This window comes from Tenrec ecaudatus, chromosome 18 (assembly GCF_050624435.1).
Source record: "Tenrec ecaudatus isolate mTenEca1 chromosome 18, mTenEca1.hap1, whole genome shotgun sequence".
In the NCBI taxonomy this organism is placed as follows: domain Eukaryota; kingdom Metazoa; phylum Chordata; class Mammalia; order Afrosoricida; family Tenrecidae; genus Tenrec; species Tenrec ecaudatus.
The window spans coordinates 17,160,228-17,175,110 of NC_134547.1; the positions used below are offsets into that span (position 1 = coordinate 17,160,228).

Consider the following 14,883-nt stretch of genomic DNA (forward strand, 5'->3'; position numbering starts at 1 on the left):
ATACGTTTGGGAACCGATGATCTAAAACTTCATTTGCAAGAATCCGTCATATTTGCAAAGACCCACATCTCCCAGGCAAGCCCCGATTTTTGTAATCCCCAGAAAGGGGTCGTGTGCTGGAACAGCAGAGCCAAATTCACCAACTGCAAGTTAGAGAGCAAAAAATAAAGGATGTTTATTAGAAGGCAACACCAGGGGGCACCCGAGGCACCCCTCTGTCATCAGAACACACCTTCTCAGAGAATCACATGTTTTCCCAGGTACTTTCTTGGACTGAAGCCCCGGAGGTGCATCAGTCACGCATTGGGCTGCTCACTGCGAGATTAGCAGTTTGAAACCACCCGCTGCTCTGAGGGAGAAAGAGGAGGCTTACTTTCTGGGAAACCCTCAGGGGCAGTCTTCCCCTGTCCTAGAGGGTCACTGTGAGTCAGAATCAACCTGAGGGCAGGAGAGTTTGGATTTTCGGAGTTACTGGACACTCAGGTCAGGCGGGACTCACAAGATGTCACCGGTGACCACAGTAATCAGAGAGAATAGTTCAGAGTTGGAATTTCTGCCCCCAGGCAGCTCGACACAAGCCATCTGACATTGAACAAAATCAGAGAAGTTATAAATATTCTGCAGAGACTGAGGTGAGGCCCTGGGCAGGCCTGGCACGAAGGAGGTGTGTGTGGGTGGGGAGGGGGGTGGATTAGGTTGCTGCTGAGTGGCAGGACTTCCAGAGGTGACAGCGGCTCAGCTGCCAAGAGTTCATCTGCAAATGCACTGGCAGCTTCTCAGCAAGCTGCCACAGGAATAGGGCCAGACTGGGGTCTCGGGCAAACACCCAAATCTCCCCCAAGAAGCCCCCTGCAGAGAAAGCTCTGGTTTGAGGGGAGGGACGGGTACGATCCCCTGCAAACCCCACCCTCTGTCTCAGATGGTCATCTCAAAGTCAGGGAGGCGGGTGGCCAGCCGGGAGGGCCCCAGGTCCTCCTCCTGTTTCCTCTGGAGCACTTCCTCCTCTACCTGCTCCTCTTCCTCGCTGCTCTGGTCCTCCTCTTCCAGGATGGCAGCCAGCTCCTCCCGCAGCGCCCCCATCTCCAGCGCCAGGCTGCACAGCTGGCCCAGCAGCTGCATGTCCAGTCGGCGGAGGTTCCCCTGACAGTGGGAAAGGGGCAGAGTCATGGGCATTTCACACTGCACAGCAAGGACCGGTGTGCCGACCGAGAAAGCAGGTCCCTCCAAGTTTCACACCCTGATCTGCCACCTGCTTCCCAAGGTATCTTGGTGAGCCCTGCCTCTGTCTCCCTCTCTCTCTCTCTCTTGAGTTTTGGTCTGTCTCTCTTATTCTGTGTTACCTCTTGATCTATTTCCCTGCCTCCCACTCAATCTCCATTTCCCTGTCCCTCTGTCTCCACATAGTCCTTGTCTCTCTCCCAGTCTGCCTCTCTTTGCATGTCCAGTCTCTGTCTCTCCATTCCTCTGTCCCAGATCTCTGTGTCTCTCACATTCCGTCTTGTGTCCTCTGCTCACGGCCTCCATCTCAGCCTCTTTCTTTTCTTTCTTGCTCTCTGCCTCTCTCTTGGTCTTTCGATCTCTCTCTTTCAGTCTCCCACTCGGGCTCTATGTCTCTGTCTCTTTCTATCTGTCTCTGCTTCGATTTCCCTTATTCCTGCCTTTCGATCTCTGTCACTGGCCCTGTCTTCAGACTCTCTCTCTCTCTCTCTCTCTCTCTCATCTTCCCTCCTTCCTGCCCCACCCTAAACCCACACACACACTCATCCACATACTCACCAGCTCCTCCCAGATCCACAGCAGGTGCTCCCTGGCTCTGCCAGTGTCTTTCAAGCAGGGGAGGATCAGAGAGGATCTCCCCTCCAGAGGGACCCCCCTCAGGGCCTGGGGAGGCAGGCCCAGCCCTGGGGGCAACAGCCCAGCCTCCTCCAGCTGCTTCCACTGCTCCATTCCCTTGAGCAGTGGCCACCAGGAGCAGGAAGTACTAAGGTCCAGAGTGACCCGGCCCCCTGAGGAGCTAAGGGTGGAGGGAATGAAAGGCAGCCAGGCGGGGCCAGGGGCTTGACAGCTGAGCCCAAAGTTCATTCTCCTGGGAGAGCCAGTCAGACTCCCGTGTATTTTTTTTCACTTTCTAAGGTCGAACCTCCACCAACCCCGGTGACGTAGTGTTGGCTCGTTGGACCTCAACTTGCAAAGTCAGCAGTTCGAAACCGTCAGCTACTCTGCAGGAGCAAGACAAGCTTTCTTCTCCCATAAGGGTGTCAGCCTCAGAAACCCATAGAAGCAGTTCTGCCCTGTCCTATCCTATAAGGCCGCTAGGAGTCAGCACTGACTCGCTGGCAGTGTGTGAGAAAGTCTAACCTGAATTCTGCTCAAAGCCCCAGGCCCTCGGGCTGCAATAGAGCCTCCGCTCTGATCTTGAGGTCTGTGGAGGGAATCCCGGGGGCACAGTGGTTACATATTAGACTGTTAACAGAAAGGTCAGCAGTTCTAAACCCCCTGCTCCGTTGGAGAAAGACGAGGCTTTCTACTCCTATGAAGGAGGACAATCTTAGAATCCGGCAGGGTCAGGTCTACCGTGTCCTCTCGGCTTTCTCCTAGTCAAACGCTACCCGACGGCAGTTTGTGTTTGAGGTGTGTGGAGGGCGGGATGGTGTACCGTGGGAGCCCCAAATCCAATCTGAGTCTACACAGAGAGTCCATCTTGAGTGCTTTCTTCCCCGGGAAGGGCCACAAAGAAAGCTTTGCCCTCCAGCAGAATGTCTGCGCCCAGTCCAGCCTAGGGAAGAACAGTCTCCTCGCAGGAATGAGTCTGGCCTGCCCGGATGGAAAATGGGGGACTGGGGATGGCAGGGTCACGGTTCATACAGCCAGGGTGGTCACACGGCCTCGGACCACTCCGGCAAGTTTTTCTCATCTGCAGTGGTGCCAGGAGCCCCTTCCCATTGCCTCCTATGGGGGCCGGATGGATTCCCCTCGCTTTCCGAGACTGGTCATCGGGGGCTCTGTGGTCTCCCTAAGGTGGGTGCTTTGCCTTTGTCCTGCTGGAGACTCCAGAAAGGCACCCTATCAGATAGATTAGGTGCCTGGTGGTGGAGTGGGTGGTATGGGAGGAAAGATGGGGCTTGTCTGCTTCAGTAAAGAATTACAGTCTGAACTGACAGGGCCAGTTGTACCGGGTCCTATTGGGTCGCTGTGAGGCGGTATGGACTCCATGGCTGTAAGGTTTCTGTGTGTTTGCTGGGTGGTGTAGTGCTTGCTTACACAAGGTTGGAAACCATCAGGTGCTCTGTGACAGAAAGATGGAGCTTTGATGAGGAGGTTTCTCAGGTGAGAAAGACCTCGCGGTTCTTGGCTTCTCACGAGAAAGAATTCTCGCCGAAGCCTGGTTTGTGATCCCAGTTGAGTTTTTACAAAGGATGGGAGAAGTGTCAGGTTGGACAGCCATGGAACACAGGCACCCTCGTGGGACTGCAAACCCACACATGTCAGTCTGAGGCCAAAGAGCTCACAGCAGTTTGCGGAGGGGCAAGGAAGAGGACAGGGGGTTCTCTAGAAGTCCAGGTACTTGAGGCCTTTTGCTGGGAGGCGTGGTCGAAGGTATTGGTTGACCCCATTGGCTGAATGAAGCCCACCTGGGCCCAGTTTGGGCCATCAAGGTGTACTGCCCACCTGGCTGGGGCTTGAATTGGCGCATGCCCAGTAGTCTTTATGGCTGGTTGAGGCTGGCCTGGTTCTCCACAGCAACCCCCTGACGGGATCCTCCAGGCATGGAGAGGGACAGCCCCGCTGTCCGGGCCTCTTCCTACCTAACATTTTCTATCCCTGTAAAGAGTGACAGTCTTGGAAATCCACAGGCACCGTTTTACCCTGTCCTCTAGGGCCATTTGGCTAGCTGGCAGTGAGTTGTCGCTGGCGGTGTTTTATCAGATCTGTTTTGATTGGGGGCTTGTTTTTCACGTAAGATCAAGCTGCGTCCCTCCCTGACTCTTCCCAGCACCAGCTCAGGTCTGGCTCCTCAGGGTGAGGGTGATCAGTACCTTGATGTCTGGCTTCCTGCCCTCTCCTGGGTCCTTCCCACCCCAGGGCCTTTGCACTTGCTCTAGCCTTGAATAGTCTTCCCGCAGATCTCAGAATCTCTATCAGTCACTTCCACTAAAATGTCCTGAAAGCCTCTTCCTGATACACCGCGCCCCTCCCTCTGGATGGCTTATTTGCTTCTTGCCATACTATCTGATAGGATCATGCTTATTCACTTGTTTCTCAAGCCAGCAGCCTCTTCCACCCACTCGGCATGTAGAGGCCTTGGGGGGCAGAGAGCTGGTCTGATCCACAAGACTTCTCCAATAATCCTCACTCCTCTGAAGTCCAACGCCCCCACCACCCGCGTCTCACCTGAGCGGGAGGGAAGGCAGTTACCCGCAGGAAAGATTGCTCAAGGTGTGCTGGGGAGACGGGGTGCAGAGTCACCCCGGTCGTGGAAAGGGTTCGCTGGGCAACGCCTAAAGGAGAGAAAAGTCAGAATTCGAGGGGGTTTCCTAGAGTGGGGGTGGGGAGTGGGGCATGGGGGGAATGCCATTCCCTTTTAATTCGATGTCCTCTCCTGCCTCGCAAGAAACCAAAATCCTAGGGTAGATTCTACTTCATGGTGACCCCACGTGCGGGGCGGCCAATACTGACTTTTCAGAAACAGACCCCCAGTCTTCCTTCCCAGGGGATCCCGGGAGGACTTCACGACTTCATCCGGGGCTCTGCCCCTTTAAGAACCTGCGCGGACCAGGAGACGCGTGGCCGCCAGGGGCGCAGTCCCACACCGGACCGGGGGGCGGGACCGGAAGCGGAGACGCCCATTTCCGGCTACACGCTCCCGGCAAGATGGCGGCGCCCAGGGCGGTAAGTGATCGGAGATCCTGGCGCCTCCAAAGGTGAAGTTCATTCTGCCTCCTCCGCCTTCAGGATCCCTGCTGACCCCCAGCAGTGCTAGGAGCCGTGAAGGAGCAGGACTTTCTCCCGCTTAGCCTCTCGATAGGAGTCTAGATGGGGCCATTGAACTGGGAAAGTTCGGGAAACGCGCTGTGGAGGAGCTTTGGCGTTTGACAGGAGGGCGGGGCTTTGCGGAAGGGCAGCCAATTGGGAAGCCGAAATCTTGAAAGGCGTGGACAGAAGTGATGCGCCCAGCCAACCACAGGGCCACGGCTGCCGGCAGCCAATGGGACCTAGGAGAGGGCGGGCTTGGGAGGAATTGGCTGATCGCCTGTGATTTGTTAGGCCAAGGACAGAGGACTAAAGATAAAGTTGTGGGACGGTTAGGGATTTTGAAGGCATCATGAGGGGTGGGCAGGAACCGAGACGTGCATTGGGTCGTTCCAAGAGAAGGAGCGCAGAGAAATCACGGAGAGAATTTTCAGCGTTCTCATGGAAAGAATTTAGTAAGACGAAAGGGAGAGTTGGGTAAACCTAGGAATCCGTTTACAGAACATGAAAGAGAGAAGCCGAGCGTTCCAAGAGAGTGTGGAGAAAAATAAGGGCTTAGGTCAAATTAATGGGTGAATTTTTGTAAAACAAAAATAATTGGGAGCAGGAGACATTTGAGGGGAAGTAAAGGAACACTTGGAGCCCTAACAGAGAATGTAAGGGTGATTGGGAGAGAAATTAAGATGATCGGAATTGGGGTTGGAGAAAGAGGTCATGCAGGAACCCCCCAATAAAACTGGATAAAATTAATGGGAGCATTTGTGGGGAATCAGGTCTGATAATGAAGGTGTTGAGAGAAAAGACTTTGGGAAAAGTCAGGATATTGGATTAAATCAAGGGAAGAATGTAGGGTGGTTTAAGGGGGGGGGGAGCCTGGTGAGGCGCCTTGGTGACATCGTGGTCATGTGTTGGACCGTACTTCCAGAGATGCACATGAAGCAGGCTTTCCACTCATGGGCAGTTCTATCCTGTTTTATGGGGTGACTATGAGTCAGAAACTTTGGCAATCTCCATGGTAGAATGTGGAAGTTCTGAAATAAGTCAGCAGGTGCTAGGGAGCCAAGGAGAAGCCCTGGTGGGCAGTGTGTTGTCAGGCTGCCAATCACAAGGTCAGCAGTTTGAAACCACCAGCCACTCCTTGGGAGAAAGATGAGTCTTTCTGTTTTCTCAAAAATTTGACAGTCACAGAACCCCACAGGGGCAGTTCTGTTCTGTCCTCTAGGGTCACAATGAGTCAGCAAAGAGTTTGGTGGGTTGAGGGAGCCTGTATTCTTGGAGCAAGAACTGCAAGGCTCTGGATTCAGTCCCTCCTCTCCGCTCCCCTCCCCAGTGCCTGTGGCTGGTGTCTCCAGTCTGGAATGCCGGTATCAGGGGTGTCCGTGGTCTGAGCGGGATGGTGGCCCCTGAAGGCACTCAGAAGAAGAGGAGGACACTGGTCCAGTTCCTGGCTGACTACTTCTACGATGTGCAGGCTCTGAGGGAATACTTGATTCGGAGGCAGATATCGAAAGTTCAACAGGAAAATTGGTGAGAAGCCCAGGCCTGTAGGACCCATCTGCTGGGCCGGTGGGACTCACAGCCTACCATCTTCCCTGACCCCTCTCACTGCCTGGGTAGCCCCAGGGAACCCCTTGCAGGGACACTTGCCTGTTTCTCTCCAGCCCCAGTCCTGCGCTGGCACTCCATGCTGGGCGGCCAGTGCTGCACCGTCCCCACTGGAGGCCTAGCTGGCATCCCTGACCTAACATGGCGGCGAGCACCGGACTCAGGATTTCTCCTTAAAATCTGCTCGGCCTCAGCCTTCTTCACCCAGGTGGTTAAGCCAGATTCTGAGGCACCGCCTCAGGCTCTCCTTTTGCTATGTGGGCTCCCATCTTCATGAGTAAAATCCCAGAATATTGCAAACTTGAGCAGCTCCACTGTGTGTGGCCTGGTCTGAGCCCCTTCATTGCTTGGCTGGGTTACTGCAGTCATCTGATAGGAGACCCCTACCCCAAGTCTACTCTAGTCTCAAAAGCAGCCCAAAGGACCCAGCATGGAGCAGGTCACACCAGCACCCTGCCTGAACCCCTGAGACGGTTTCTGATCGCAACTCCAATCAAAGGCAAACTCCAAGCCTGAAAGGCTAAGCCACCCCCCAATTTCACCTCCTCCTTGCCTCCTCCCACACCACCCCCCACTACCTGGCAGGCCCTGGGCCTTGGCACACCTCCCCACCACACTGACCTCTGTTCAGATGGCACCTTGGAGGAGCGTGATTTGTTTATGGTCTGCGGCGGTAAAGGCAGAGGTGACAAAAATCATGGGCTGTTTCCTTCAAGAGACATTTTTGACACCCGGGCTCGGCCAGCAGCCTCACTGCCTGATGAAGATACCCCAGCCTCCCCTGTTTTCCTTTTGAGGTACAACCTGCTGCTGTGTCCAGGTTTGTCAGCTCCCTGCCTCTAAAATGCCACCTCTTTGGGGCAGGGCCTGTGATCTGTCTTGGCCCCCATGGTATCCCCTGGTTGCTCAGGACGGAATGGGCCTCAATAAACCTTTATGGCCTGTCTGAAGGGCTGTGTCACCTCCCCTCCAGGAGGCTCAGCGCCGAGTGCTCTGTTCCGGGTCTAACCAGCCCCTGTGGTTTCCTCCCCAGGGCGCCCACCAACATCAAGAATCAATATGGCCCTTACGTCGCAGGTGCCTTCTTCATCCTGAAGCAAGGAGGCTCCGTCAAGTATGACAGCGTGTGGGCATTGAAGCAGGGCTCGGGGGAGGTGACTGAACGGTCCTCTTAAAATCTGCACCGTCTGCTGCCTGCTGGGTGTGGCCTGGGGCTGGCTTCTGAGCCCGTTCGTTTGCCATCGGAAAAGTGCGGTTGTCTCTAGCCGGCAAAGGTTAAACTCGGTTTCACAAGCCGAGCCCTTGCTACAAGACCTGCCCGTAGCATGTGCCTCACCGACTGCTTCTCCTTCTTCCCATCTGCTCTACCTCCCTTTTACTGCTTTTTCTTTTTTAAAAATCATTTTATAGGGGGCTCATACAATTCTTATCACAATCCATCCATCCATCGTGTCAAGTGCATTTGTACATTTGTTGCCATCAGCATTCGCAAAACATTTGCTTTCTACTTGAACCCTTAATATCAGCTCATTTTCTCCCCTCCCCTCCCTCATAAACCCTTAATAATTCATAAATTATTATTGTTTTATTTTACACTGTCAAACGTTTCCCTTCACCCATTTTTCTGTTGTCCATCCCCCAGGGAGGAGGGTATATGTAGATCCTTGTAATTGGTTGCTTTTTCTTTTTATTGTAAATATTTTATTGAGGGCTCTTATAGCTCTTGTAATAATCCATACATCAATTGTATCAATTGTACGTACGTTGCCATCGTTATTTCCTAGACATTTTTAGAAATTTAATTATATTTATGTTTATATTTGTAATACTTTTATTGGGGGCTCTTAGTCTCTTAGCACAATCCATGCGTTCCTCCAGTGTGTCAGGCACCTTTGCACTTATGCCGCCGTCATCATTTTCAAAGGCTTCTCTTCCCACTTGAGCCCCCTTGTTTTTTCTTTTCCTCCCTCTTCATTTCCCTTCTCTTCTGAGCAACCTTCTCCACAGAGACCTCATCTGCTCCCATCTTTCTTGGGGGCGAAATTCCATTTGGTTAGAGATCGTAGGAACCCCTCGTGGTGTTGTCGTGGTCACATGCTGGGCAAAGCATTGGCAGTTCAAACCCCCGGCTGCTTGGAGGGAGAAGGACGCCTCCTGCCCCTGTGGAGAGCTGCAGCCTCGGGCACTCGCAGGGGCAGCTCTGCCCCGTCCTGAGGGGCGCGAGGAGCTGGAATCCCCCGATGGCGGCGGGTTTCCAGTAGCCTTGGACGTGGCGTCCAGGTCTGGGCCGCCTCTTTCTTTCTGGCCATCTCCAAGGGCTCTTCTGGGCTAGCTCACTTCTCTTGCATTGTTATCGGTCATCTTGACCACCTGCCATCTCCTGGAATAGAAAGTAGTGAGACGGTTCCCTCTTTGGTGGGACTGTCACAGGGATCCAATGCGAGGGGACTTCAGAAAACGGGTGGGAAGCGGTTCACCATCTTTTCATCCCATTTTCCCCCACGAAGTTTTGGAAGCGCCCCGGGACAGTCCATTCACCCATCTGTGGAAAGAGAACCACACAGCCTGAGAAATGGGAGGTGCCTCTGAGCGCCAGACAAACCCAGTGCCATCGAGTTGATCCCACCTGCCCACGCGCGGCCCCACAGGACAGCTTGGGGCTGCTCTGTGCCATAGGCTCCCAAGGCAGTAGTCCTCGACACCAGCAGGCTGCCTCGTCTTTCTCCCTCAGAGCAGCTGGTTGGTTTGAACCTTAGGGATCTTCTTAGCAGTCCAGCATTAACAATAAAAACTCACTGCCATCGATGCCAGTCTGACTCATAGCGACCCTGGAAGGGAGGGTGTAAAGCTGCCCGTGCTTTTCCGAGATGGTCACCTGGCAAGAATAGAAAGCCTCATCTTTCTTCTGTGGAGCGGCTGATGGGTCTCAAACTGCTGACCTTAAGGTCATTCAGTAGCCCAATGTATAACCACCAGGACTCCTTTAATCAATGCCCCACATAGGGAATAATTATCAAGTGGGGGGTTGCTCCCTGCAGAGTCCCCCACCCTCTCCCCTGGCCAGGTTTCAGGGCCAGGAGTGGATTGGGCCCGACAGGTACAGCCAGTTCAGACAGAACTTCCTGAAGTTCCAGGCGGTGCCCATTGAAGCCGTGGATGCCAGTGGCTGTGCCCTCAACTACAATGGCTTGGACAACCTGTGTGAGTGGGGTGCCCCGGGGGGAGTGTGGACAGGGCCTCGGCGGGTCTCCTGGGTGACAACCCTGCTCCCCCTCTCCTCCCTGGGCAGTGCCCCTGAAGGAGCTCCAGGCCCTCTCGCTGCAGCGCTGCCCCCACGTGGATGACTGGTGTCTGAGCCGCCTCTACCCACTGGCCCACTCCCTGCAGGAGCTCTCGCTGGCCGGGTGCCCTTGCGTCTCCGAGCGAGGCCTCGCCTGCCTTCATCACTTCCAGTAAGAGCCCTGGCCGGACCCCTGCCGGCATCTCCCGCCCAGCCCAGATGCAGGAGAGGGGGAGAAAAAAGGGGGTGGGGGTGGGGGCACCCAGTGGGTCTCTGGGAGAATGAAAGCGCTCCTTGTCTGGCTTTGTTCGCATCTTCGTGAAAGACGCGAGGCACTTAACTGGGCCACTGAGGTGTCTGCTTTGAGTTCGCGCAGCGGGCCGCAAGTGCTTCCTGACAGTGACGCATGTCTTCAGGCATCTCCTGCCCGCAGTTTTAGCAAAAACTCAAGGCGACCGTGTGTATAGCACAGCGCAGCAGGCCTGATCCCGCCCGTCCTGGAAATGGCTCCGTTTGAGCCCACTGTGGCGGACGCTGGGTCCCCGACCCTCTCCTTCCCAAGCATGAGGCCCTTCCCCACAGGCGGCCTCTCCTCCCAGCGTGTCCAAAGTACACAAGAGCCGAAGTCTCCCCTTCCTCCTCTGCAGAGGAGCATGCCGCTGGACGTCTTTCAGGGCAGATCTGTTTGTCCTTCCCGCCGGCCCTCAGGCTTTCAAGGCCCTGCGTCAGCACCGTCACCCCAGTGCGTCCATTCTCCTGCAGCCTGCGTACTCCTTGTCCCCTCGTCCATGCGGGCGGCCATGGGAAACGCCCTGGCTTGGGTCAGGCACACTTCAGTCGCCAGAGTGCCGTCCTCGAGGGCTCTCTGCCCCTTCCAAGAGGCCTCCTGCAGCAGGCAAGCCCCGTGCAGCCTGCCACCCGCCTTAATTGTGGATCTCAGTCCCATGAAAGCGCTGGCAGCGCCAACCTTTTCTCCAGTGGGTTTCTGGTCCCCTTTGTGAGGCTTTTGATAGAGAAAGAGCGAAATGTTTGCCAGAGCAGCAGCGGGTCATTTGTCGGTCACATTCTTCCGGTTGTGCGCCCGTTCTCCAACCATTACCCTTTCCTAAACTACCCCACCGCCATGAACATCAGCCCACAGCCCCGCCCCTGGGGCCCATTCGTGAGCGCTGTGCGTTTGCCTGGCGTGGAGGTGCCGGCTTTGGTGCCCCTCCAGGGCTGTGGCACACCTCTGCACTTCACCTCTCTGTCGGATGGATGCCTGCCACGCTGTGTGTAGTCGAGCCTCTGTTGATGATGCTCTTAGGAAAGGAAGGCGGGGTACACGGGTTTGATTTTCATTGTAGGAAGCTAGGGCCTTTAGGGTAGAAGCCTCGGTTGCACGGCAGGCTGCTAACCATAAATTTAGCAGTTCAAAACCACCGGCTGCTCCAGGGAGAAAGAGCACTCTTTCTAATCCTGTAAAAGAGTTAGCGTCTCAGGACTCACAGAGGCAGTTCTACCTTGTCCTACATGGTTTTTCTGCAGGGGATGTGGAGGTTTGGTCTTCCAGGGAAGTACCTGGGAATGGCAGGGGGACAGAATCGCTAGTTGCCAGGCTTTCTCGGAGTCCTCCACGGATGACGAGCTGCACTCTGCCCTGAGCATTTGACATGCATCACCACCCCCCTGCCTCCTTACCAGGGTCCCTGCTTTACCCCTGCAGAAACATCTCAGAAATTCCCTCCAGGTCACCCAATGGTAGAGCTGAGGTTTGAAGTCCAGCCAAGGAAGTAACCAGGCTTCTTAGAACTCAGGAGCCCCAGTGGCAGAGTGGGCTCAGCACTGGGCTGCTAACCACGAGGCTGCAAGTTCAAGTCCACCCACTGCTTGGGAGACAGATGAAGCTGTCAGCTCCCGTAAAGAGTGATAGTGTCCAAAAGCCACAGGGCAGCTCTGCTGTGCTCTATGTCGTCATGTGAGTCAAAATCGACTCTGTGGCAGCGATGAACTTAGTGGGGGGCGTGCATACGTGCACACACACACACACACACACACACACACACACAGTTTTCATGCTGGCTTCCTGCCCTGTTTCCCTTCTCCCAGGAACCTCCGCAGGCTGGACATCTCGAACCTCCCCGCTGTGTCCAACCCCAGCCTCACGCAGATCCTGGTGGAGGAGATGCTGCCCAGCTGTGAGGTGCTGGGGGTCGACTGGACCCATGGCATGAAGCTGGCACCAGAGGAGCCTCCTCGGGACACAGCCGGCCCCGTCCCTGCCTAGCCTGTTCCTTCCCTTGCTAACGACCTGGGTGGGCACCCTGGGTGGTGTCTGCCCTAAAGCTGAGCTGGGTCTGTACCTTGCAGGGGGTGGGAGGGAGCCCGGTGTGGCCTGGTCTGACCTGGCCCTCCTCAATCAGAGGGTAACTGATCATGTGTGCTCACAGAGCTGAGGGAGTGGCTTGGGCTGAAGGTCACAGCTCCTGTCCACGCACCAGTGACCTCAGGCTGGGCTGCTCTCTCCTCAGTGGGCCACCCACACTGTCGTCATGATATGAGGCCCTTCCCCAGTCAATCCACCTTTGGGTGTCCTGCCCTTTCCTGCACGGACCCTGACCCATAGTCCCTGGTGGGGACTTCGCCGCTCACTGCAGGAAGTACAGCCCCCACTGGGCCCCAACCCCACCCACTGCCAGTGAGTCCATTCTGAGCCCCAGCAGCCCTGCAGGACGGAGTGTGGGGGGCAGGATGGCTTCTCAGGCGGCAGATCATTTTGTTGTCAGCGGCTTTGCTGATATTGCTCGCGCATTAAAGAGCTGTGCGATCAGTCATTTTTAAAACATGGTCTTTTCCCCTGTTCTCGTTATTGGCTCTCTGAGCAGCAGCCTCCTCTTCCTGCAGAGCAGCCGGTGGGTTTGAACCGCTGACCTTGCGGTTAGCAGTTAATACTGCACCCACTGCACAGTCCCTGGCCCATACTCACGAAGTGCCCGGAGCCACGCCTGCTGCCCCCTGGATATCGGTATATTGTCTCTCGGCTCCAAATAACGACTCTCGTGTCTGCTTTGGGAAGCTGGATCTGGACCCATGGATTCAGTAGAGGGCCCTCAGAGCGCCACAGAAGGAAAAGCTTCCCCTTCCCAAGGCTTTTCCTGGCCTCTCGTTTCCTGACCTCACTTCCAGGAGGCGCCTATGTGAGCAGCGCTCTCTATACCGCAGGCGGGTTTCCAGTAAGCTCCAAGGCCCCTTCTTAACCAGCCCTTAACCGCTACAATCCACCGTTTCTTCCCATCGTAATAATTTGTATTAAACTTTCCCCCACTGAATGTCCTTTTTTCCCTTCTGATAGGCTCCAAGCTGATCAAGAATGAGTCCCATCCCCCTTCCCCTATCATGATCCCAATCCTGCCTTACAAATCTGGCTAGACCAGAGGATGTACACTGGTACAGATAGGAACTGGGAACACAGGGAATCCAGGACGGATGATCCCTTCAGGACCGTGGTGAGAGTGGCCATACTGGGAGGGTGGAAGGAGGGTGGGGTAGAAAGGGGGAACCGATTACAAGGATCTACATGTGACCTCCTCCTTAGGGGACAGACAACAGAAAAGTGGGTGAAGGGAGACGTCTGATATGGCAAGATATGACAAAATAATAATTTATAAATTATCAAGGGTTCGTGAGGGAGGGGAGGGGAAAAATGAGCTGATGGCAGAGGCTCAAGTAGAAAGCCAATGTTTTGAGAAATATAGCAACATATGTATGAATGTGCTTGACACAATGTATGTATGTATAGATGGATTGTGATAAGCGCCTGAGGTCCTAATACAATGTGGCCTGTGGCATGGTTTGGCCTGGTGGTGCTCCATGTCACAGTGAGATGGGAGAAGCCAGAAACTCACAGCGTGCCATGACATCACAGGTGAACAAGCTGCCACCGGTAGTGCTGAGGAGTGCCAACTGGGAGCCCTGAAGGTGGCTGGAGTAAGGGGTTGATCCTTTGGCGTACTTGCAAACGGAGAATGACAAGTTCAAGTCGCCACAGTCATGTCCATTCCGACTCAGCAACCCTGTGAGATGGTAAGAGTAAGTCTGTCCTGTGGGCTTCTGAGGCTAAGCCTCGTCTTTCTCCTGAGGAGGGGCTGCTGGTTTTGAACTGCTGACCTGGCTGCCGGCAGCCCAATGAGCAACCCATTACTCCACCACAGTTTCTTTGGCTTGGCTCAAGTCACAATCAGAGAATCGGAGGGCTTCTGTTGCCAAAAATCCCAGCCAAAACTCCAGCTGAATGCTGGATTAAGACAGTTGGACTCATGGTCTTTCGAAACTTGACGCATCCGCTGGTGAAGAAGGGGACATCCGGTTGGCCCCACAGGAAACTGACACAACACCAAGTCATTGTGCCTCCCCTGCCAATGGTGGACAAGAGGATAACCAGCCTTCTCGTCTGCGTGGCTGGAGAGGGGCTGCCTCTCCCGGCCATTGAGTTGATCCCCACTCGGGAAGACCCTGGAGGGCAGCGTAGACCTGGCCCTGTGGGCTGCCGAGACTGGAACTCTAACAGGAATAGAAAGCCTCATCTTTCTCCTGCTGAGCGGCTGGTGGTTTCAAACTGCTGACCATGTGGTTAGCAGCCCAACACGTAATCATTACACCACCAGGGCTCCTGCTGCCTCTGGGCCCGCACGTAATGAGGGTCAGGTCTTGGCATGTTCCAGCCGGACAGGCACACGGCGCAGGACGGAAGAGCTGACACACCGGAACTGCAAGACTTTGCATCCAGGCGAGGGCTTCCCAGAGTTCCTGGGAAAACCCCGTTGGCCCTGCATTTCATTTCCCCACAAACTTGGAAACTTAGAAGGATTCCCAGAGGGTGGGCTCTTAACTGAGCCCAGGGGCCAGTCCACTGATTTGCATGCATTTAGCCCAGATCCAGAGGGCCTGGGGTAGCACATGCACCAAGAGGCGGTGAGAACAGTCAACTGGAATCTAGAGTCAACAATCGCCTCAGGTTAACGACGTTCTCCAGCGAAGCTGGGACTGGT

At 55.0% G+C, this 14,883-nt stretch overlaps 2 protein-coding genes across 3 annotated transcripts; one reads left to right on the top strand and one right to left on the bottom strand.

Moving 5' to 3' along the window:
• Window positions 1-915: 915 nt before the first annotated feature.
• ERICH4 (glutamate rich 4) lies at window positions 916-1,947 on the bottom strand. The gene is made up of 2 exons (XM_075536929.1): window positions 1,777-1,947; window positions 916-1,140 (listed from the first exon to the last, which is right to left on the bottom strand). The coding sequence occupies exons 1-2, from the start codon at window positions 1,945-1,947 to the stop codon at window positions 916-918; spliced, it is 396 nt and encodes a 131-aa protein (XP_075393044.1).
• A 2,847-nt stretch (window positions 1,948-4,794) lies between these two features.
• On the top strand, window positions 4,795-13,164 carry DMAC2 (distal membrane arm assembly component 2). Of its 2 annotated transcripts, none has more exons than XM_075537203.1 (6): window positions 4,795-4,890; window positions 6,302-6,498; window positions 7,610-7,690; window positions 9,641-9,777; window positions 9,866-10,028; window positions 11,945-13,164. In XM_075537203.1, exons 1-6 carry the CDS (start codon window positions 4,873-4,875, stop codon window positions 12,120-12,122), a joined length of 774 nt encoding a protein of 257 aa, XP_075393318.1. In that variant the 5' UTR covers window positions 4,795-4,872; the 3' UTR covers window positions 12,123-13,164. The 2 variants fall into 2 exon arrangements, with proteins under 2 accessions (XP_075393318.1, XP_075393319.1); XM_075537204.1 differs by lacking the exon at window positions 4,795-4,890 and adding an exon at window positions 5,297-5,426.
• The last annotated feature ends 1,719 nt before the right edge of the window (window positions 13,165-14,883 follow it).